This window comes from Scylla paramamosain, chromosome 13 (assembly GCF_035594125.1).
Source record: "Scylla paramamosain isolate STU-SP2022 chromosome 13, ASM3559412v1, whole genome shotgun sequence".
NCBI classification, from domain to species: Eukaryota; Metazoa; Arthropoda; class Malacostraca; order Decapoda; family Portunidae; genus Scylla; species Scylla paramamosain.
This window is the reverse complement of record NC_087163.1, coordinates 883,874-906,777: the sequence shown is the minus strand read 5'-3', so window position 1 is coordinate 906,777 and position 22,904 is coordinate 883,874. Positions and strand designations below refer to the sequence as shown.

The window sequence follows — 22,904 nt, the reverse complement described above, 5'->3', positions numbered from 1 at the left end:
CATCAAATGTGCAAACCCAAAATCCACAATCTTAATAACTGAATCTTCAGAAGAATCCTTGAACAAGAGATTCCGTGAAAAGATAATTAGATTAGAATGGCCTCGGAGAAGGATAATATCTGAATGGAATAAATTCATACTTTTTATTATAAAGGCCATACAAATGATGGAGATCAATAATATTCCATGCAATAAATTCTTTAAAATAAGCAGATGGAAAATCAATGCAAAAAAAACTTCCTTTTTTTCACCCTTCCTTTCTTTTCTTTTCTGTCTATCCTCAACACCAACCACTTTTCTATTTTTATTCCCTCCCATTCCATTAATTCCCAACATATTTCTTCTCCCTCTCCTAACTCTTCACCCCTGTCTGGCTTTAGGTCTCCGTGAACACTGATGCCTTTCCTGTGCACGTAGTGAACTGCTGACACCAGGTTCCTCACGACGACCGAAGCCCGAGGCGAGCCTCTGTGAACCTCTCGTGTTTCCTGATCCTCTGAAGCAGCCAGCTCTCCACCTCCAAGGAGCTTCATCACAATGTAGGTGTGTGCCTGTGAAACCAACATGAATTAGATACAGGCATACAATGATTAAATGCAAGGAAAAGAAAATAAGACTAACCTCAGGAAACATTTCCAATCTGCAAATATTATATAAATATTTTAGACATATGTTAGAAAACGCACAGTGATGAAGCTTTACACCCATATTTTATCCAGCATTTTATGGTCTTATTATCATTTAAACATAATTTTAAGGACATTCATGTATTTTATTTTACTTAGAGGTAGACATTGCACTTTAGTGTAGAAATACTATTTTAGTTACCATGATTATTTTATACTCTTAATATTTTTTGATGACAACATTCTGCAATTTAATCATTTAGTAGTATACTAAGATATTTCAATCTACAGTTTAGTTTTATGACCTCCTTATTTATGTAAAGCTATGTGAAATATAATGTACTTAATAACCACTTTCGTGGAATAAAGAATCTGAATCTGAATCTGAATCTATCCCTCACAGGGGAAGACATCAGCCATGCATACTTATATTATTACTACTGCTACTACTATGACAATTTATTTACCTTTACTGTCAAAATCACGCTGAGACAATTCACCAAAAATTCAAGTATGTTTTAATGCTTTCACTGATACAAACCAATTTACAGCACCAGAAGTAATGCATGAAATCTTTATAATAATCATCTACGTGAAAGAAGGGGATTAAAAAGAATGGATTTTGCAATTTGTACCCAGTTTAAAGATTAGAGATGGCTGTAGAACAAGTAAAAATGTCTCAAAGTGATTAGTGGTTAAGGAAAGATGTAGCAAACAGCAGCAGCAGCAGTCAAAGAGTTAATAGTGAAGAATTAAAATTAGCAAGTAAATCAGCAACAGCAGAATAGAAAGTGGGTACTAACCTTAAAGCTACAAGCCAATAATAGGTTGGTTGTGGAAGGTCTTCTGTCTGGTGACATCTTGAAAAGGCTGCTGCTGTCGCTGATGACACTGTCAGTGAAGAGAATTGATGGAGCAACGTAGGAGTAGCCCTGAAATAATAATGTAACAATACTATCTTTGGAAGAGTACACACACTCATATAAATACATACATACATTCATACATATACATATACAATTAAGTCTTATTTGGGTACTTACATTGAACATTTTCTCAACATCTGGAGGAACGATTGCTGGAGAATCCTGTGGTATCATTGCAGTGAACTCTTCAGAAAAATTACTAACATCTAACTCAGTACTGATTCTTGGTACAAAGGGAGCAGGTACTTTCTTTTGAGCAAGGTCATCCCAATTCAATTTCTGTCAGGAAAAAAAAGGAATTACCACTTATTACAACCAAACCACATCAATTTTTTTTCTTTCTAAATGTATCTAAAAGTTGCATCAGTATAACCCACTTGGTCATTAGGTCACAACCACTACTACTAAAGACACAACATGACTTCAAGGTAATCTTTCAAAGGAAAATATGAAAGGATGGTATTTCTACCTCCATTCCTGTTTCTCATTTACAGACTGGTAAGCAAAGGATGAAGGAAAGTGAATAAAAGAACAGGTATAGAGAGAGGATGACCAGCTTAGTTCAGATCACCCATGTTGCAGCTAAATTTGTACTGTATGAGTGAGCAGCCTCAATACAAACCTTAAAAAATACATGGTACACCCTACAAACAAACAAACAAACAAACAAAAATAAATAAATAGATAATAGGATAAAAAAAAATTGAAAAAAAAAATAATAATAAAAACAAACTGAAAATATATAAACCAATACAAAACACAACAAACCCACATACCACCAAACAAGACAGAGTGGAACCTCGCAGGGACGCCGATGATGTGCTGGTAATACGTGACACAGGAGAGCAGAGAGGAATACAAGCTGCTGGAGTCGTGCTTGGAATAATAGTCGAGGAGAGCAGGAAACAGAGCCAGCACCACCGTGAAGCCAAGCAGGTCCAGGATCAGACTGCCGAATACCACCTTGCTTGTCCGTGCGTTCCTCTGCGGGTGTTAGGTTCGGTTAGGTTATGTGAGGTTAGGTTAGGTTAGGTTAAGTTAGGTTAGGTTAGCATATGTTAGGTAAGGGTAAGTTAGCATATGTTAGGTTAGGTTAAGTTAGGTTAGGTTGGGTTAGGTTAGGTTAGGTTAAGTTAACATATGTTAGGTTAGGTTAAGTTAGGTTAGGTTAGGTTAAGTTAGGTTAAGTTAGGTTAGGTTAAAAGAAGTTAGGTTAGGTTAGGTTAAGTTAAGTTAGGTTAGGTTAGGTTAAATTAGCATATGTTAGGTTAGGTTAGGTTAGGTTAAGTTAGGTTAGGTTAAAAGAGGTTAGGTTAGGTTAGGTTAAGTTAGCATATGTTAGGTTAGGTTAAGTTAGCATATGTTAAGTTAGGTTAAGTTAGGTTAGGTTAAGTGAGGTCTTTTTTATCTATTATTTTCTCTCAGTATTTTTTTCTTATAGTATTTTGTTGCCTTTAAACAGTGTCCCTCCTATATATACAAAAAATAAAACAAAATGAATAAATAAATAAATAAAGTAAAACAAGAACATTTTTACGACTTTAAATAATTTTCCCGACACACTTGTGCATGGAGGCAGTGTTCCATGAGTGTTGAGTGACAAATATTGCATCTCAACTTAGCAACACACACCAACACAACACACTGCTCACCTTCTCCTTGATGTCCGCAGCCTGTAGTGCCCCTCTGTCCCTGCTGTCCACCTCACCACCACTGCTGCCGCCACCGCCATCGCTGCCGCCAACTTGCTTGCCGGATCGGAGGGTTGCCATTGCTCTGAAAGTTACGTTAGGTTTGGTTAAGTGAGGCCGTGGGAAGAGGATGTAGATTAGGTTAGGCTAGGTTAGGTTAGGTTAGGTTAGGTTAGGTTAGGTAAGGCTTGGCTAGGTTAGGCTTGCTTAGGTAAGATTTGGCTAGGTTAGAATTGCTTAGGTTACATTAGATAAAGTTTGGTTAGGCCAGCTTGGGATTAAGAAACGAGATAGCCAGTCTTGGGGAGGAGGAAGCACCAGACAGAAGTTAGGGTAGGCTTCTTTGGGTTAGGCTTGGTTTGCTTAGTGGCAGCTGAGGAGTGAGAAGCTCAACCACGTTAGGTTAAATTTGAGGTAATATTTTAGTCATTTTCTCTCTCACCACCAAAATTTTCCCACTGTAAAAACTTTCTTAATATTTTTTTCTGAAGGTTACAAAACAAAGCACACGTTTTTTCATCACAGACCCGTAAACACCACCCCTTTCTTCCTTCACACACACACACACACACACACACATTCCCTCACAGAAACTTTTAAACACGTAGATATAATATAGCATTTTCTTCTTTACACACACACACACACACACACACACACACACACACACACACACACAGACAGACAGCACTATATTCCTCTCACAACATGTAACCTTCTTACGTATCACAAACTTCCAAACTTCATTATCCTCTCACTTCCTCCTCCTGTGCTTTATTCCACTGCTTCCGTGGCGTGGGAGAGTGAGGGAGAGCGAGAGAGAGTTTTATCACCAGCTGGAAGGAAAGTACCGCTTTGTTTACATCTAAGAAGACGCGGATGTCACTTCTGTCAACAGGGTTACTAATACTGAGAGAGAGAGAGAGAGAGAGAGAGAGAGAGAGAGAGAGAGAGAGAGAGAGAGAGAGAGAGAGAGAGAGAGAGAGAGAGAGAGAGAGAGAGATTGTCATATAACCATTTTATACTCAAGATAATAAAAGACAGCAAGCGTTTAATTATTAATTTTCCAACTTTCTTCGCTTGTCTAACCTTTCTTCCACACTGCTGGTGGTGGTGGTGGTGGTGGTCTTCCTGCTTCTCTATTTCGTCCCTCTACATTTGTATCTGAAAAAAAAAAGATTGTATTACTGAATCAACACCAATGAACACTTAACCTTACCTAACCTAAAGTGTACCTCTGTTTTTACCCTCTACCCATCACTACAACCTCCAGTACCTTCCCCTGCTAGGACTCCAACACCACAACACCTCGTACAGACCCAGACATCGCCCCCACATGCATCTAGAAGCTTCATACATCACAACACACGCTATAACACCCCTGACACGCTTCTACTATCACAGTCCCCCCTAAAACACTCCAGAACCTTTTATTTTACCTCCAGCACACCACTTCTACCCTCAAAGACCCAGTACTTATCTGCAACATGCCTTTAACATAACCAAAACACCTCAAAAGCAACTCCAATCACACTAAAACACCTTAAAACACCTTAAACACTCCTAAACGCACAAAAAACACCCTAAACACATCGAAAGTGCACCAAAATATCCCCAAACACACTTAAAATACTCCAAAACTCACCAAATTGACTTAAAACGCATCGAAAACACACCGTACCTACCCAAAACACACTCAAACTCATCCATAACATCCTAAAACACACTTAAAACATCCCAAAACACTGAAAACGGCCCAAAACACACTTAAAACACCCCAAAACACCCACACTGACCTAAAATATTCACAAACGCACCCAAAATTCCCCGGTATCCACACAAAACACACCCAAACTCGTCCATAACATCCTAAAATACACTTGAAACATCACAAAACATTGAAAACAGTCCAAAACACACTTAAAGCACTCCTAAACAAGCCTAAGACACCCCAAAACACACCAGGAACGCTAAATATTGACTCAAACATCACCAAATCCCTAAAACACACACTTCAACACCCTTTCAACACCTCCAGACACACTGCAACACTCCCTAAACACCTCCAGACACACTCCAACACCTCTTAAACACACCAAATACACTGGAAGCACTGTCAGGGAAGACAAATACTACCAAGACAGACAGGGCAGCAGGGAAAATTAAGCTAAATATTGTTTTCTTATCATTTTTCTGTTTTACCACCTCCTCTATTCCTTCTCCCTTCCTCTTCCTCCTCTATTTCTCTTATTTTCTTACTCATTCTACTCTTATCTACACGTCTGAGTTTAGAAACACGTGGAAACACCAGGAAAACACTGCAAAATACGATAATTATTACCGAGGAGACAGCGGAGCCGATCAAGGGCCCGGGTCCATCATGGCGGATGTGACGTCACGGCTAATTTACGTACCGTAACGGATTTCATTTCGAAATTGACCCCTCGAAAAAATGGAGCTAGGCTGGAATGCCTTATATATTCTGACTTGACAAATACTTTAAAAAATATCCACAATATTATAACAGCTCCAGCTTGAGTAGTATTTAAAAAATATCCAAATGAAATATGGAAAAAGTGTTGAAATATTCGGCACCATTTAAATCATTGAAAACTCCACAGCATTTGAATTTTTAGGAACGTAAAAAATTTTAAAAAATCTGAACTATCATCTTACACCATCAAAAGTTACCTGGAACAAGAATAAACAAATAAAACCGAAATTGTGTAAAAAACAAGTGTTGGAACCTAATTACGATTAAAAACCACTGGAAAGTCCACCTATTTTGACTCAACAACAAGATAAAACACTTTAAAACATACAAACTATTTTTTCAGGCATTAAAAAGTTAGTTACAAGCTGAAATAGAGACACAATAACACAAAAAGTGTTATAATCACAACTTTTAACAGGACCATAAACCATTTTTAAAACCCACTTATTCCTCTCAACAGGAACCAAAAAACAATTTAAAAATCATAAGCAATTTTTAGAAATACAAAAGACGTAATTAGAGCGTGAAATAAAAAACCAAGTTTGTCAAAATAGCGTCAAAAAAACACCCCACATTTTCGTCAATCAACACAAAATTGGACACAAGTCAACACAAGCCACGAAAACACTTCTAAAGCAAATAATTATTTTTCTAAACCATAAAAACATGCTATACTACCAAAATAAAGAAGTTAAGAAAAATACCCAAAAAATATTGGAACCCACAGATTCAAACAGGTAGCCAGGCATCATGGCGGCCCTTGCCAGTGGAGAGGACGGCCGCTATTTTGCCTGTTATTCTTCCATCGTAACTAAATGAGGCAATGGCGGATATATCTAGCTAGCGGATATGAAAGCCTTGTCATGTGGCTCCACTTAGTGACGTGTTAGGCTTACAATAAGTGACAAATAAAGCAGATATTGGCGGATAAATGGGGAAGGCTGCCTCCACCTCAGCTGATAACATAAGGCAAGTGGATTTTTTTTACGTTTTTCTAATTCCTGTCATGGTTAATTAGTAAGAGTTTTGTGGTGGAGGCTTGGAGCGCTTGTGGCACCGTGGAATGCTGCGTCACATCAATATATTGCTAACGAGGTGCAAAAACATGAAATACCAGGCTTAACAATAAACCTGACAGCCCTGTGTTGTTGTTGTTGTTGTTGTTGTTGTTGTGGGTGACAGGTAACAACACTATCACAGTCACCGCCTGTTACATCAGACTGTGCAAATTAGCTGGCTGGACAAGTGGTGGGAAGGTTTCTTACCAATATTAGCCTTGGTGGCCCTGTAGGCACCTCCCTGTAGGCACCTCCAGGCAGGCACCAAGCTTGCACCAGCACACGCAGGCACCCACGGCCCTGTCACTGTCTTGTTCTGCCAAAATACATTAAATAAAGCCACAGTTTATGGCACCCTTTGAACACAGTGCCTTTCTGTGTCACGTCTGGTGCTGTGTTGTCCTCCCTTGGCCTGCTCTGCACAGTACGGACACAAACCTATCCACAACACACTTTTACCTTTCAATAACAACCACCAACTTCTTTTATATTAAACTAAACTAATAGAAAATTAAATATAAAGAATTATAAGCGTGTAAAAATAAATCTCAGGCCATTATCACTGTAATTGTCAAAGTATGTAGACGTTTACTGATTGAAGCGCCAAATTCAAACTGGTCGTGGCTTACACTGCAATGTCTCGTCCCTTGTGTGGCGTAATGTGCAATCATTGAAAAGCTTGTGTGAATTAAAGGCTTGGCTTAATACTGTTATATCTTACCTTATCATTATTAAATATTTACCATTTGACGTTAAAAAACAACAATACTTCACAGAGATATCGAAGTATAACAGAGGCTTCCATACTGTAGCTAATGATCAACAGAGAATTACCAGCCTTTCTCTGTGTGTCAAGGAGAGCCCACCTGCATGTACTGAATATATGTTTTTAATTAGTCTTTTGTGATTAATCTTTTTAATATATCTGCGCCAATGTAAACTAGTATGTGCTTAGAAGGCTTACCAATGTGTGGGTGTTGGTGGGTTTGGTGCTACTCAAAGGGAACACGTGCTGGAGATGTCTGTGAAGCAGTGATGTACAAATAACTGAGCGTATTTCAATTCACATAAGTATCCCATAAAAATAAAAAACTGACCTCCGTTTTCTCTCAAGAACGTAAACATTTAGGCGTATTTCAATTCACATAAGTATCCCATAAAAAAAAAAAAACTGACCTCCTTTTATTGTTGTTGTTATCATCATTATTCTTGCTTTTTTATTTATTTTTCATTCTCTTCCTTGTTTCCTCATCTCTCTCTCTCTCTCTCTCTCTCTCTCTCTCTTGAAAGATTCCGCCCTAGAGATATAGAACACACACACACAGTGATGTAACGCCCTTAGGGAAACGTTCGTGTGCGTGTGTGTGTGTGTGTGTGTGTGTGTGTGGTATGGAAAGATATAATTGCTTAAGTACAGCCTCTCTCTCTCTCTCTCTCTCTCTCTCTCTCTCTCTCTCTCTCTCTCTCTCTCTCTCTCTCTCTCTCTACGTATTTTGCCTTTCTGTCCTCGTGTGTGTGTGTGTGTGTGTGTGTGTGTGTGTGTATCTCATTTATTAATTTAAGTTATTTTTCTTCTTCACGCAGATAGTAATTGATGAACACAACACACCACGTGGAGAGAAGCAAGGTGTGGAGTACCCAAGCCTCTCACAGTCCATGCTAGTAGACTCACCCTGCATGTGGAGATCTCCCAAAATGCACGGAGGTTATTCCAGAGCTGCAGGACAGAGTACTTGAGGCCATTGGTGAACAGAAAGCTGAGGTTGAACAAAGGTAGAGTAAAGATTACACTGACATTTGGGACATTGACGTTGTTTGTTACCAGTATTATATTGATTCCTTTTATTTCAGCCAAGAATTGATAGCTGCCCAAGGTGTAAGCAAGATTCACAATGATGAGGTCATTGTGACGTGTGCAATGTGTCCACTGGTCTTGGCCTTCCTGACCAAGGCAGCCACACAAAGGAAATTCCACGTTATTGTTGCCGAACGTGCCCCTAAATATGATGTAAGGTGTTTTATGCGTCTCTTTCACGTCATCGTGTCTGATGTGCACGATACATAACACAGGGACTGCCACATGTAGGGGTGATGGCTTCTTGCAGCTTCCTTTATTTTATTATGTTCTTATGTTCTCAATACATCTTTTACTTGTGCAGGGTCACCCAGTGGCAAAAGCTTTATGTACTGCTGGAATTGAGACAACATTAATTCAAGACTCTGCAGTGTTCCCCATCATGTCACGTGTCAACAAGGTCATCGTTGGCACCGAGACGGTGGTGACCAACGGAGGCATTGAGACCTTTGTTGGTGCAGCCTCTCTTGCCTCACCACCAAAGTTTTATTCTGTTCCAGTAAGTTTTATTTGTTAGTCATTATCCTGATACCTCTTTCAGTGGGGCAGTATTTGAAACATATTTACTGTTGCAAATTGAACAGGGAAGGTATCACAAAAGTACATACCATTTTATTCTCACAGAAATTCTTGATTCCAGTTTTTGATACATTCCTTTTCCACATGTTTATTTCATGTAGGTGGATATACATTCCTCGTGTTGAGTGTTGGATGGTCCTTTCTCAAACCTCAACCTGTTGTCTCATGTGGAGCTAGATACTATCAGATCAGTACCTATATAATATTGAAAATCATGGCATGAATTGTGCATTTTGCTTATTGTCACAAATCTTCATTTTCAGCTGTATGTGTGCACTCCCACATACAAATTTAGCTTGATGGGCTGTGAAGAAATAAGCCACCAAACCACCACTTCTATTATCCCAGAGGGAACAAAGTTTTGGCCGTCTGTAAATACTGCGCTGACTCAGCTAGATTACGTTCCTCCAGAAAATGTCACTGGTTTCATAACTAACAAGTGAGTTTGTGTTGTTCATATGACTGTGTGGTCCTTTCAAGGTGTGATGTTGGGGGTTCATTTCATTTTTTTATTTGCTTTCCTTGTTGGGCCTGGGCTGACCTCAGGAGACATCAGTATTTGTCAGCTTTATGCACAAACTGTTATTTAGCACTGTACTTCATCTCCCAGTAAAACTTCTGATCCTAAATGCATCAAATGAAAGGCCTTTATGTTTTACTTATGAGTGAGATAAACAACTTAGTCAATTTATTATACAGTAAAATCCCTCTCATCCGGCATTCCAGTATCCGCCAGCTTCAAGTATCCGGCACATTTTTCCCCGAGCCTTAAAATCAATAAAAAATCAACGTGTGCTCACAAAATCAATTAAAATTCCCACGCGAGGCATACTCCGTCCCCTTGCCACCACAGCGCACTGCTTCGCGCCACCCGCAGCCCACTGCACTGTGTTTACTCAGTGACTCAGTCCCGCGTGTGCACTGTTTATCGCCCGACGCCTTCATCACGCCTAAAGTTGTAGAAAAAAGGAAGTGTGTTGTGCTTACACTTAAGCAGCTGATCAGATCAGCTGATCATCATTGTTGTGGTAAGATGCGTGAGTGTAGGGTGGTCATCGTGGACATAATTTCACTTCTATTCAAGTGTCCGGCACGTCGGCGGTCCCGTTGATGCCGGACAAGAGGGATTTTACTGTACCCTGTTTATCTTGCACATCTACTCACTTAGCTTTAAATAATGGCTGCTGACCATTTAAATCTCTTTCATTTCAGTCGAGGTACTGCACCATCCTACGTGTACCGGCAGCTTAGCGAACTGTACCGTCCCACTTCTTGTGATCTCTAAGGTAACAGCTTTAATCCTTGCAAATAAGGAATAAGAGAAAAGAGACACACCTGCCATTTGTACTGTTATGCTGCAGTGTTCTGTCATTTTTTTCCTCTTTTATCCTAGAACCATTTTTGGTCATTCATGTTTATAAAAATTATTATACAAAAATGTTGAGCTTAATATGTTTGGTGTAGTTTTTTGTTACATGTGTTATTGTTAACGTGTGTGGTTCCCCTCAGGAAGAATGTTGTAGTATTAGCAGTAATGTTACAGCCAATGGAAGTGTCTGTATTGTGCTTTGGTGGGAGGTTAATTTGATGTATTTTTAGAGTTGTGCAGGATATAGCAAGCCCTCAAAATAAAGAAAATAACTATAGAAAACACTCCTTGTATTGAAAACACCACTGCAGAGAAATCTCTAATGAAACAGGAAACCCTACATTCAGTACTGTGTGGTTGTTGCACTAACACTGAGCTAAATGCCTTTTGGATGGTTGTACACTAAAAATAATGTAAAAATCCCTATAAACAACTGTCCCTGCATTAAAAACCTTTCATCATAAAATTACACACAAGATACTCAACCAGTGCATGAATGTTCAAGCGGTACCATGAAGATATGAGGCTTTTGGCACTGTTTGAAGGTTTTGAGGAGTAACAAACAGGACTTAAACAGAAAGAAGCACTCACTGCTAATGTTTAAGCTTGTGAGTGTTGTTTAGGTGGTCTGTGTAAGGAAGAAACAACACTCTATGGTGTGGTACTGCTGGTGAATGCCATGGTGGAACACATACAGGAAATGGCCACATCTCTGGTTGCAGGGCACAACAACACCCACTTTATAACCTGTACCTGTGAATAACAGGATGTAACAGAGGCGCTGCATAGTGAACAGTGAAGCACGGTGTCTTCGTGCTGCCATCCTTTTCCTTGTCAGGCATCAAATGTGCAAACCCAAAATCCACAATCTTAATAACTGAATCTTCAGAAGAATCCTTGAACAAGAGATTCCGTGAAAAGATAATTAGATTAGAATGGCCTCGGAGAAGGATAATATCTGAATGGAATAAATTCATACTTTTTATTATAAAGGCCATACAAATGATGGAGATCAATAATATTCCATGCAATAAATTCTTTAAAATAAGCAGATGGAAAATCAATGCAAAAAAACTTCCTTTTTTTCACCTTTCCTTTCTTTTCTTTTCTGTCTATCCTCAACACCAACCACTTTTCTATTTTTATTCCCTCCCATTCCATTAATTCCCAACATATTTCTTCTCCCTCTCCTAACTCTTCACCCCTGTCTGGCTTTAGGTCTCCGTGAACACTGATGCCTTTCCTGTGCACGTAGTGAACTGCTGACACCAGGTTCCTCACGACGACCGAAGCCCGAGGCGAGCCTCTGTGAACCTCTCGTGTTTCCTGATCCTCTGAAGCAGCCAGCTCTCCACCTCCAAGGAGCTCCATCACAATATAGGTGTGTGCCTGTGAAACCAACATGAATTAGATACAGGCATACAATGATTAAATGCAAGGAAAAGAAAATATGATCTTAAACTAATTGTTACTTAAATCATTTTGTGTCAAAACGATTTCATATCAATGACATCTCCAAAAGAAAGAGTGAGTGAAGTTGAAAGTAGTGATAGGTGAGGAAAGCTACTTGGATGGTAGTACTTGGATGGGGTAGAGAAGTGTGTGTTAAAGACATCATGCAGTTGAACAAGCAACAAGGAAAGGTCTAGATAATTATTTGACCAACAGAACCATGTCTGTCCGCTTGAATGGGGCAATATCTAAAGACCAGAAAGTGAACTATGGAGTCCCAGAAGGCTCAATTCTTGGCCCGCTATTGTTCAGCATTTATGTAAATGATCTGTCAGAGCACGTTAATGGTTTCATAGTGCAATACGCGGATGATACTCAAATATTACACGAAGGCACAGTTAACAACATCCATCAACTCATTAATGATGCTGAAACAACTCTAAGACAATGTAAACGCTATTTTCTGAGTAATGGCCTACTTTTAAATCCAAGTAAAACGCAATGTATTTTCCTAGGCAATCGCCAACTCCTAGCTAAGATTCCTCCTGACACTACCATACATTTTGATGGAGAGAACATACTTTCAAGTTATCATGTTAAGAATTTAGGAGTGTATTTTGATAAATATATGTTGTTTGATGTTCATTTAAATGAGTTACAGAAGAAGGTGACAGGCATATTAATGTATATAAATCGAATTAGTAAATGTTTTGATAAACCCACACGAATTCTTGTTACTCAATCACTTGCATTAAGCACAATATATTACTGCATTCAAGTGTGGGGATCAACAAACGAAACTCTTCTGTGTAAGGCCCAAAAACTTCAAAACTTTGCAGCTAAAGTAGCAGTGGGAGGTGGCAGGAAATATGACCGTGCATCACCTTTCCTTAAAGAACTTAAATGGCTCAGGGTTAAGGAGAAACATATGTTTGACATTTGCGAAGATGTTATCCTGATGGCTTTCTATCCTTTTTATCTTTTAATACTGTAAATGATGTGACAAACAGTAAAACTAGACAAAGAAACAACTTGCATGTTCCCCGGACCAGAACAGACAGCGGTGCCAGGGACCTCACTGTGTTGGGTCCTAAGTTGTGGAACCAACTCCCATCCACCATCACCCTGTCTCAAAATCTAAACAGTTTTAAGACTAACCTCAGGAAACATTTCCAATCTGCAAATATTATATAAATATTTTAGACATATGTTAGAAAACGCACAGTGATGAAGCTTTACACCCATATTTTATCCAGCATTTTATGGTCTTATTATCATTTAAACATAATTTTAAGGACATTCATGTATTTTATTTTACTTAGAGGTAGACATTGCACTTTAGTGTAGAAATACTATTTTAGTTACCATGATTATTTTATACTCTTAATATTTTTTGATGACAACATTCTGCAATTTAATCATTTAGTAGTATACTAAGATATTTCAATCTACAGTTTAGTTTTATGACCTCCTTATTTATGTAAAGCTATGTGAAATATAATGTACTTAATAACCACTTTCGTGGAATAAAGAATCTGAATCTGAATCTGAATCTATCCCTCACAGGGGAAGACATCAGCCATGCATACTTATATTATTACTACTGCTACTACTATGACAATTTATTTACCTTTACTGTCAAAATCACGCTGAGACAATTCACCAAAAATTCAAGTATGTTTTAATGCTTTCACTGATACAAACCAATTTACAGCACCAGAAGTAATGCATGAAATCTTTATAATAATCATCTACGTGAAAGAAGGGGATTAAAAAGAATGGATTTTGCAATTTGTACCCAGTTTAAAGATTAGAGATGGCTGTAGAACAAGTAAAAATGTCTCAAAGTGATTAGTGGTTAAGGAAAGATGTAGCAAACAGCAGCAGCAGCAGTCAAAGAGTTAATAGTGAAGAATTAAAATTAGCAAGTAAATCAGCAACAGCAGAATAGAAAGTGGGTACTAACCTTAAAGCTACAAGCCAATAATAGGTTGGTTGTGGAAGGTCTTCTGTCTGGTGACATCTTGAAAAGGCTGCTGCTGTCGCTGATGACACTGTCAGTGAAGAGAATTGATGGAGCAACGTAGGAGTAGCCCTGAAATAATAATGTAACAATACTATCTTTGGAAGAGTACACACACTCATATAAATACATACATACATTCATACATATACATATACAATTAAGTCTTATTTGGGTACTTACATTGAACATTTTCTCAACATCTGGAGGAACGATTGCTGGAGAATCCTGTGGTATCATTGCAGTGAACTCTTCAGAAAAATTACTAACATCTAACTCAGTACTGATTCTTGGTACAAAGGGAGCAGGTACTTTCTTTTGAACAAGGTCATCCCAATTTAATTTCTGTCAGGAAAAAAAAGGAATTACCACTTATTACAACCAAACCACATCAATTTTTTTTCTTTCTAAATGTATCTAAAAGTTGCATCAGTATAACCCACTTGGTCATTAGGTCACAACCACTACTACTAAAGACACAACATGACTTCAAGGTAATCTTTCAAAGGAAAATATGAAAGGATGGTATTTCTACCTCCATTCCTGTTTCTCATTTACAGACTGGTAAGCAAAGGATGAAGGAAAGTGAATAAAAGAACAGGTATAGAGAGAGGATGACCAGCTTAGTTCAGATCACCCATGTTGCAGCTAAATTTGTACTGTATGAGTGAGCAGCCTTAATACAAACCTTAAAAAATACATGGTACACTCTACAAACAAACAAACAAACAAAAATAAATAAATAGATAGTAGGATAAAAAAAAATTGAAAAAAAAAATAATAATAAAAACAAACTGAAAATATATAAACCAATACAAAACACAACAAACCCACATACCACCAAACAAGACAGAGTGGAACCTCGCAGGGACGCCGATGATGTGCTGGTAATACGTGACACAGGAGAGCAGAGAGGAATACAAGCTGCTGGAGTCGTGCTTGGAATAATAGTCGAGGAGAGCAGGAAACAGAGCCAGCACCACCGTGAAGCCAAGCAGGTCCAGGATCAGACTGCCGAATACCACCTTGCTTGTCCGTGCGTTCCTCTGCGGGTGTTAGGTTCGGTTAGGTTATGTGAGGTTAGGTTACGTTAAGTTAGGTTAGGTTAGCATATGTTAGGTAAGGGTAAGTTAGCATATGTTAGGTTAGGTTAGGTTAAGTTAGGTTAGGTTGGGTTAGGTTAGGTTAGGTTAGGTTAAGTTAGCATATGTTAGGTTAGGTTAAGTTAGGTTAGGTTAGGTTAAGTTAGGTTAGGTTAGGTTAAGTTAAGTTAGGTTAGGTTAAAAGAAGTTAGGTTAGGTTAAGTTAAGTCAATATTTAAGTTAAGTTAAGTTAAGCCAATATTTGTCACTCAACACTCATGGAACACTGCCTCCATGCACAAGTGTGTCGGGAAAATTATTTAAAGTCGTAAAAATGTTCTTGTTTTACTTTATTTATTTATTTATTTATTTTGTTTTATTTTTTGTATATATAGGAGGGACACACACACACACACACACACATTCCCTCACAGAAACTTTTAAACACGTAGATATAATATAGCATTTTCTTCTTTACACACACACACACACACACACACACACACACACACAGACAGACAGACAGCACTATATTCCTCTCACAACATGTAACCTTCTTACGTATCACAAACTTCCAAACTTCATTATCCTCTCACTTCCTCCTCCTGTGCTTTATTCCACTGCTTCCGTGGCGTGGGAGAGTGAGGGAGAGTGAGGGAGAGCGAGAGAGAGTTTTATCACCAGCTGGAAGGAAAGTACCGCTTTGTTTACATCTAAGAAGACGCGGATGTCACTTCTGTCAACAGGGTTACTAATACTGAGAGAGAGAGAGAGAGAGAGAGAGAGAGAGAGAGAGAGAGAGAGAGAGAGAGAGAGAGAGAGAGAGAGAGATTGTCATATAACCATTTTATACTCAAGATAATAAAAGACAGCAAGCGTTTAATTATTAATTTTCCAACTTTCTTCGCTTGTCTAACCTTTCTTCCACACTGCTGGTGGTGGTGGTGGTGGTGGTGGTGGTCTTCCTGCTTCTCTATTTCGTCCCTCTACATTTGTATCTGAAAAAAAAAAGATTGTATTACTGAATCAACACCAATGAACACTTAACCTTACCTAACCTAAAGTGTACCTCTGTTTTTACCCTCTACCCATCACTACAACCTCCAGTACCTTCCCCTGCTAGGACTCCAACACCACAACACCTCGTACAGACCCAGACATCGCCCCCACATGCATCTAGAAGCTTCATACATCACAACACACGCTATAACACCCCTGACACGCTTCTACTATCACAGTCCCCCCTAAAACACTCCAGAACCTTTTATTTTACCTCCAGCACACCACTTCTACCCTCAAAGACCCAGTACTTATCTGCAACATGCCTTTAACATAACCAAAACACCTCAAAAGCAACTCCAATCACACTAAAACACCTTAAAACACCTTAAACACTCCTAAACGCACAAAAAACACCCTAAACACATCGAAAGTGCACCAAAATATCCCCAAACACACTTAAAATACTCCAAAACTCACCAAATTGACTTAAAACGCATCGAAAACACACCGTACCTACCCAAAACACACTCAAACTCATGCATAACATCCTAAAACACACTTAAAACATCCCAAAACACTGAAAACGGCCCAAAACACACTTAAAACACCCCAAAACACCCACACTGACCTAAAATATTCACAAACGCACCCAAAATTCCCCGGTATCCACACAAAACACACCCAAACTCGTCCATAACATCCTAAAATACACTTGAAACATCACAAAACATTGAAAACAGTCCAAAACACACTTAAAGCACTCCTAAACAAGCCTAAGACACCCCAAAACACACCAGGAACGCTAAATATTGACTCAAACATCACCAAATCCCTAAAACACACACTTCAACACCCTTTCAACACCTCCAGACACACTGCAACACTCCCTAAACACCTCCAGACACACTCCAACACCTCTTAAACACACCAAATACACTGGAAGCACTGTCAGGGAAGACAAATACTACCAAGACAGACAGGGCAGCAGGGAAAATTAAGCTAAATATTGTTTTCTTATCATTTTTCTGTTTTACCACCTCCTCTATTCCTTCTCCCTTCCTCTTCCTCCTCTATTTCTCTTATTTTCTTACTCATTCTACTCTTATCTACACGTCTGAGTTTAGAAACACGTGGAAACACCAGGAAAACACTGCAAAATACGATAATTATTACCGAGGAGACAGCGGAGCCGATCAAGGGCCCGGGTCCATCATGGCGGATGTGACGTCACGGCTAATTTACGTACCGTAACGGATTTCATTTCGAAATTGACCCCTCGAAAAAATGGAGCTAGGCTGGAATGCCTTATATATTCTGACTTGACAAATACTTTAAAAAATATCCACAATATTATAACAGCTCCAGCTTGAGTAGTATTTAAAAAATATCCAAATGAAATATGGAAAAAGTGTTGAAATATTCGGCACCATTTAAATCATTGAAAACTCCACAGCATTTGAATTTTTAGGAACGTAAAAAATTTTAAAAAATCTGAACTATCATCTTACACCATCAAAAGTTACCTGGAACAAGAATAAACAAATAAAACCGAAATTGTGTAAAAAACAAGTGTTGGAACCTAATTACGATTAAAAACCACTGGAAAGTCCACCTATTTTGACTCAACAACAAGATAAAACACTTTAAAACATACAAACTATTTTTTCAGGCATTAAAAAGTTAGTTACAAGCTGAAATAGAGACACAATAACACAAAAAGTGTTATAATCACAACTTTTAACAGGACCATAAACCATTTTTAAAACCCACTTATTCCTCTCAACAGGAACCAGAAAACAATTTAAAAATCATAAGCAATTTTTAGAAATACAAAAGACGTAATTAGAGCGTGAAATAAAAAACCAAGTTTGTCAAAATAGCGTCAAAAAAACACCCCACATTTTCGTCAATCAACACAAAATTGGACACAAGTCAACACAAGCAGCGAAAACACTTCTAAAGCAAATAATTATTTTTCTAAACCATAAAAACATGCTATACTACCAAAATAAAGAAGTTAAGAAAAATACCCAAAAAATATTGGAACCCACAGATTCAAACAGGTAGCCAGGCATCATGGCGGCCCTTGCCAGTGGAGAGGACGGCCGCTATTTTGCCTGTTATTCTTCCATCGTAACTAAATGAGGCAATGGCGGATATATCTAGCTAGCGGATATGAAAGCCTTGTCATGTGGCTCCACTTAGTGACGTGTTAGGCTTACAATAAGTGACAAATAAAGCAGATATTGGCGGATAAATGGGGAAGGCTGCCTCCACCTCAGCTGATAACATAAGGCAAGTGGATTTTTTTTACGTTTTTCTAATTCCTGTCATGGTTAATTAGTAAGAGTTTTGTGGTGGAGGCTTGGAGCGCTTGTGGCACCGTGGAATGCTGCGTCACATCAATATATTGCTAACGAGGTGCAAAAACATGAAATACCAGGCTTAACAATAAACCTGACAGCCCTGTGTTGTTGTTGTTGTTGTGGGTGACAGGTAACAACACTATCACAGTCACCGCCTGTTACATCAGACTGTGCAAATTAGCTGGCTGGACAAGTGGTGGGAAGGTTTCTTACCAATATTAGCCTTGGTGGCCCTGTAGGCACCTCCCTGTAGGCACCTCCAGGCAGGCACCAAGCTTGCACCAGCACACGCAGGCACCCACGGCCCTGTCACTGTCTTGTTCTGCCAAAATACATTAAATAAAGCCACAGTTTATGGCACCCTTTGAACACAGTGCCTTTCTGTGTCACGTCTGGTGCTGTGTTGTCCTCCCTTGGCCTGCTCTGCACAGTACGGACACAAACCTATCCACAACACACTTTTACCTTTCAATAACAACCACCAACTTCTTTTATATTAAACTAAACTAATAGAAAATTAAATATAAAGAATTATAAGCGTGTAAAAATAAATCTCAGGCCATTATCACTGTAATTGTCAAAGTATGTAGACGTTTACTGATTGAAGCGCCAAATTCAAACTGGTCGTGGCTTACACTGCAATGTCTCGTCCCTTGTGTGGCGTAATGTGCAATCATTGAAAAGCTTGTGTGAATTAAAGGCTTGGCTTAATACTGTTATATCTTACCTTATAATTATTAAATATTTACCATTTGACGTTAAAAAACAACAATACTTCACAGAGATATCGAAGTATAACAGAGGCTTCCATACTGTAGCTAATGATCAACAGAGAATTACCAGCCTTTCTCTGTGTGTCAAGGAGAGCCCACCTGCATGTACTGAATATATGTTTTTAATTAGTCTTTTGTGATTAATCTTTTTAATATATCTGCGCCAATGTAAACTAGTATGTGCTTAGAAGGCTTACCAATGTGTGGGTGTTGGTGGGTTTGGTGCTACTCAAAGGGAACACGTGCTGGAGATGTCTGTGAAGCAGTGATATACAAATAACTGAGCGTATTTCAATTCACATAAGTATCCCATAAAAATAAAAAACTGACCTCCGTTTTCTCTCAAGAACGTAAACATTTAGGCGTATTTCAATTCACATAAGTATCCCATAAAAAAAAAAAACTGACCTTTTATTGTTGTTGTTATCATCATTATTCTTGCTTTTTTATTTATTTTTCATTCTCTTCCTTGTTTCCTCATCTCTCTCTCTCTCTCTCTCTCTCTCTCTCTTGAAAGATTCCGCCCTAGAGATATAGAACACACACACACAGTGATGTAACGCCCTTAGGGAAACGTTCGTGTGCGTGTGTGTGTGTGTGTGTGTGTGTGTGGTATGGAAAGATATAATTGCTTAAGTACAGCCTCTCTCTCTCTCTCTCTCTCTCTCTCTCTCTCTCTCTCTCTCTCTCTCTCTCTCTCTCTCTCTCTCTACGTATTTTGCCTTTCTGTCCTCGTGTGTGTGTGTGTGTGTGTGTGTGTGTGTGTGTATCTCATTTATTAATTTAAGTTATTTTTCTTCTTCACGCAGATAGTAATTGATGAACACAACACACCACGTGGAGAGAAGCAAGGTGTGGAGTACCCAAGCCTCTCACAGTCCATGCTAGTAGACTCACCCTGCATGTGGAGATCTCCCAAAATGCACGGAGGTTATTCCAGAGCTGCAGGACAGAGTACTTGAGGCCATTGGTGAACAGAAAGCTGAGGTTGAACAAAGGTAGAGTAAAGATTACACTGACATTTGGGACATTGACGTTGTTTGTTACCAGTATTATATTGATTCCTTTTATTTCAGCCAAGAATTGATAGCTGCCCAAGGTGTAAGCAAGATTCACAATGATGAGGTCATTGTGATGTGTGCAATGTGTCCACTGGTCTTGGCCTTCCTGACCAAGGCAGCCACACAAAGGAAATTCCACGTTATTGTTGCCGAACGTGCCCCTAAATATGATGTAAGGTGTTTTATGCGTCTCTTTCACGTCATCGTGTCTGATGTGCACGATACATAACACAGGGACTGCCACATGTAGGGGTGATGGCTTCTTGCAGCTTCCTTTATTTTATTATGTTCTTATGTTCTCAATACATCTTTTACTTGTGCAGGGTCACCCAGTGGCAAAAGCTTTATGTACTGCTGGAATTGAGACAACATTAATTCAAGACTCTGCAGTGTTCCCCATCATGTCACGTGTCAACAAGGTCATCGTTGGCACCGAGACGGTGGTGACCAACGGAGGCATTGAGACCTTTGTTGGTGCAGCCTCTCTTGCCTCACCACCAAAGTTTTATTCTGTTCCAGTAAGTTTTATTTGTTAGTCATTATCCTGATACCTCTTTCAGTGGGGCAGTATTTGAAACATATTTACTGTTGCAAATTGAACAGGGAAGGTATCACAAAAGTACATACCATTTTATTCTCACAGAAATTCTTGATTCCAGTTTTTGATACATTCCTTTTCCACATGTTTATTTCATGTAGGTGGATATACATTCCTCGTGTTGAGTGTTGGATGGTCCTTTCTCAAACCTCAACCTGTTGTCTCATGTGGAGCTAGATACTATCAGATCAGTACCTATATAATATTGAAAATCATGGCATGAATTGTGCATTTTGCTTATTGTCACAAATCTTCATTTTCAGCTGTATGTGTGCACTCCCACATACAAATTTAGCTTGATGGGCTGTGAAGAAATAAGCCACCAAACCACCACTTCTATTATCCCAGAGGGAACAAAGTTTTGGCCGTCTGTAAATACTGCGCTGACTCAGCTAGATTACGTTCCTCCAGAAAATGTCACTGGTTTCATAACTAACAAGTGAGTTTGTGTTGTTCATATGACTGTGTGGTCCTTTCAAGGTGTGATGTTGGGGGTTCATTTCATTTTTTTATTTGCTTTCCTTGTTGGGCCTGGGCTGACCTCAGGAGACATCAGTATTTGTCAGCTTTATGCACAAACTGTTATTTAGCACTGTACTTCATCTCCCAGTAAAACTTCTGATCCTAAATGCATCAAATGAAAGGCCTTTATGTTTTACTTATGAGTGAGATAAACAACTTAGTCAATTTATTATACAGTAAAATCCCTCTCATCCGGCATTCCAGTATCCGGCAGCTTCAAGTATCCGGCACATTTTTCCCCGAGCCTTAAAATCAATAAAAAATCAATGTGTGCTCACAAAATCAATTAAAATTCCCACGCGAGGCATACTCCGTCCCCTTGCCACCACAGCGCACTGCTTCGCGCCACCCGCAGCCCACTGCACTGTGTTTACTCAGTGACTCAGTCCCGCGTGTGCACTGTTTATCGCCCGACGCCTTCATCACGCCTAAAGTTGTAGAAAAAAGGAAGTGTGTTGTGCTTACACTTAAGCAGCTGATCAGATCAGCTGATCATCATTGTTGTGGTAAGATGCGTGAGTGTAGGGTGGTCATCGTGGACATAATTTCACTTCTATTCAAGTGTCCGGCACGTCGGCGGTCCCGTTGATGCCGGACAAGAGGGATTTTACTGTACCCTGTTTATCTTGCACATCTACTCACTTAGCTTTAAATAATGGCTGCTGACCATTTAAATCTCTTTTATTTCAGTCGAGGTACTGCACCATCCTACGTGTACCGGCAGCTTAGCGAACTGTACCGTCCCACTTCTTGTGATCTCTAAGGTAACAGCTTTAATCCTTGCAAATAAGGAATAAGAGAAAAGAGACACACCTGCCATTTGTACTGTTATGCTGTAGTGTTCTGTCATTTTTTTCCTCTTTTATCCTAGAACCATTTTTGGTCATTCATGTTTATAAAAATTATTATACAAAAATGTTGAGCTTAATATGTTTGGTGTAGTTTTTTGTTACATGTGTTATTGTTAATGTGTGTGGTTCCCCTCAGGAAGAATGTTGCAGTATTAGCAGTAATGTTACAGCCAATGGAAGTGTCTGTATTGTGCTTTGGTGGGAGGTTAATTTGATGTATTTTTAGAGTTGTGCAGGATATAGCAAGCCCTCAAAATAAAGAAAATAACTATAGAAAACACTCCTTGTATTGAAAACACCACTGCAGAGAAATCTCTAATGAAACAGGAAACCCTACATTCAGTACTGTGTGGTTGTTGCACTAACACTGAGCTAAATGCCTTTTGGATGGTTGTACACTAAAAATAATGTAAAATTCCCTATAAACAACTGTCCCTGCATTAAAAACCTTTCATCATAAAATTACACACAAGATACTCAACCAGTGCATGAATGTTCAAGCGGTACCATGAAGATATGAGGCTTTTGGCACTGTTTGAAGGTTTTGAGGAGTAACAAACAGGACTTAAACAAAAA

The 22,904-nt window shown here is 39.0% G+C and overlaps 3 protein-coding genes across 25 annotated transcripts; 2 read left to right on the top strand and 1 right to left on the bottom strand.

The window, feature by feature from the left end:
• Positions 1-129: 129 nt before the first annotated feature.
• Positions 130-19,000, bottom strand: LOC135106257 (ribosomal protein S6 kinase alpha-5-like). Of its 23 annotated transcripts, none has more exons than XM_064015076.1 (7): positions 7,003-7,232; positions 4,333-4,407; positions 3,949-4,079; positions 3,205-3,328; positions 1,670-1,831; positions 1,430-1,558; positions 130-551 (listed from the first exon to the last, which is right to left on the bottom strand). In XM_064015076.1, exons 3-7 carry the CDS (start codon positions 3,951-3,953, stop codon positions 222-224), a joined length of 750 nt encoding a protein of 249 aa, XP_063871146.1. In that variant the 5' UTR covers positions 3,954-4,079; positions 4,333-4,407; positions 7,003-7,232; the 3' UTR covers positions 130-221. The 23 variants fall into 23 exon arrangements, 11 of the variants coding, with proteins under 11 accessions (XP_063871146.1, XP_063871151.1, XP_063871148.1 ...); XM_064015081.1 differs by having other exon boundaries at positions 3,959-4,079; XM_064015078.1 differs by having other exon boundaries at positions 3,967-4,079.
• LOC135106267 (translation initiation factor eIF2B subunit beta-like) lies at positions 6,459-12,107 on the top strand. Its single transcript, XM_064015109.1, has 6 exons — positions 6,459-6,706; positions 8,380-8,568; positions 8,647-8,803; positions 8,955-9,149; positions 9,493-9,668; positions 10,442-12,107. Exons 3-6 carry the CDS (start codon positions 8,714-8,716, stop codon positions 10,512-10,514), a joined length of 534 nt encoding a protein of 177 aa, XP_063871179.1. The 5' UTR covers positions 6,459-6,706; positions 8,380-8,568; positions 8,647-8,713; the 3' UTR covers positions 10,515-12,107.
• Positions 18,204-22,608, top strand: LOC135106265 (translation initiation factor eIF2B subunit beta-like). Its single transcript, XM_064015106.1, has 6 exons — positions 18,204-18,452; positions 20,106-20,294; positions 20,373-20,529; positions 20,681-20,875; positions 21,219-21,394; positions 22,168-22,608. Exons 3-6 carry the CDS (start codon positions 20,431-20,433, stop codon positions 22,238-22,240), a joined length of 543 nt encoding a protein of 180 aa, XP_063871176.1. The 5' UTR covers positions 18,204-18,452; positions 20,106-20,294; positions 20,373-20,430; the 3' UTR covers positions 22,241-22,608.
• Positions 22,609-22,904: the final 296 nt, after the last annotated feature.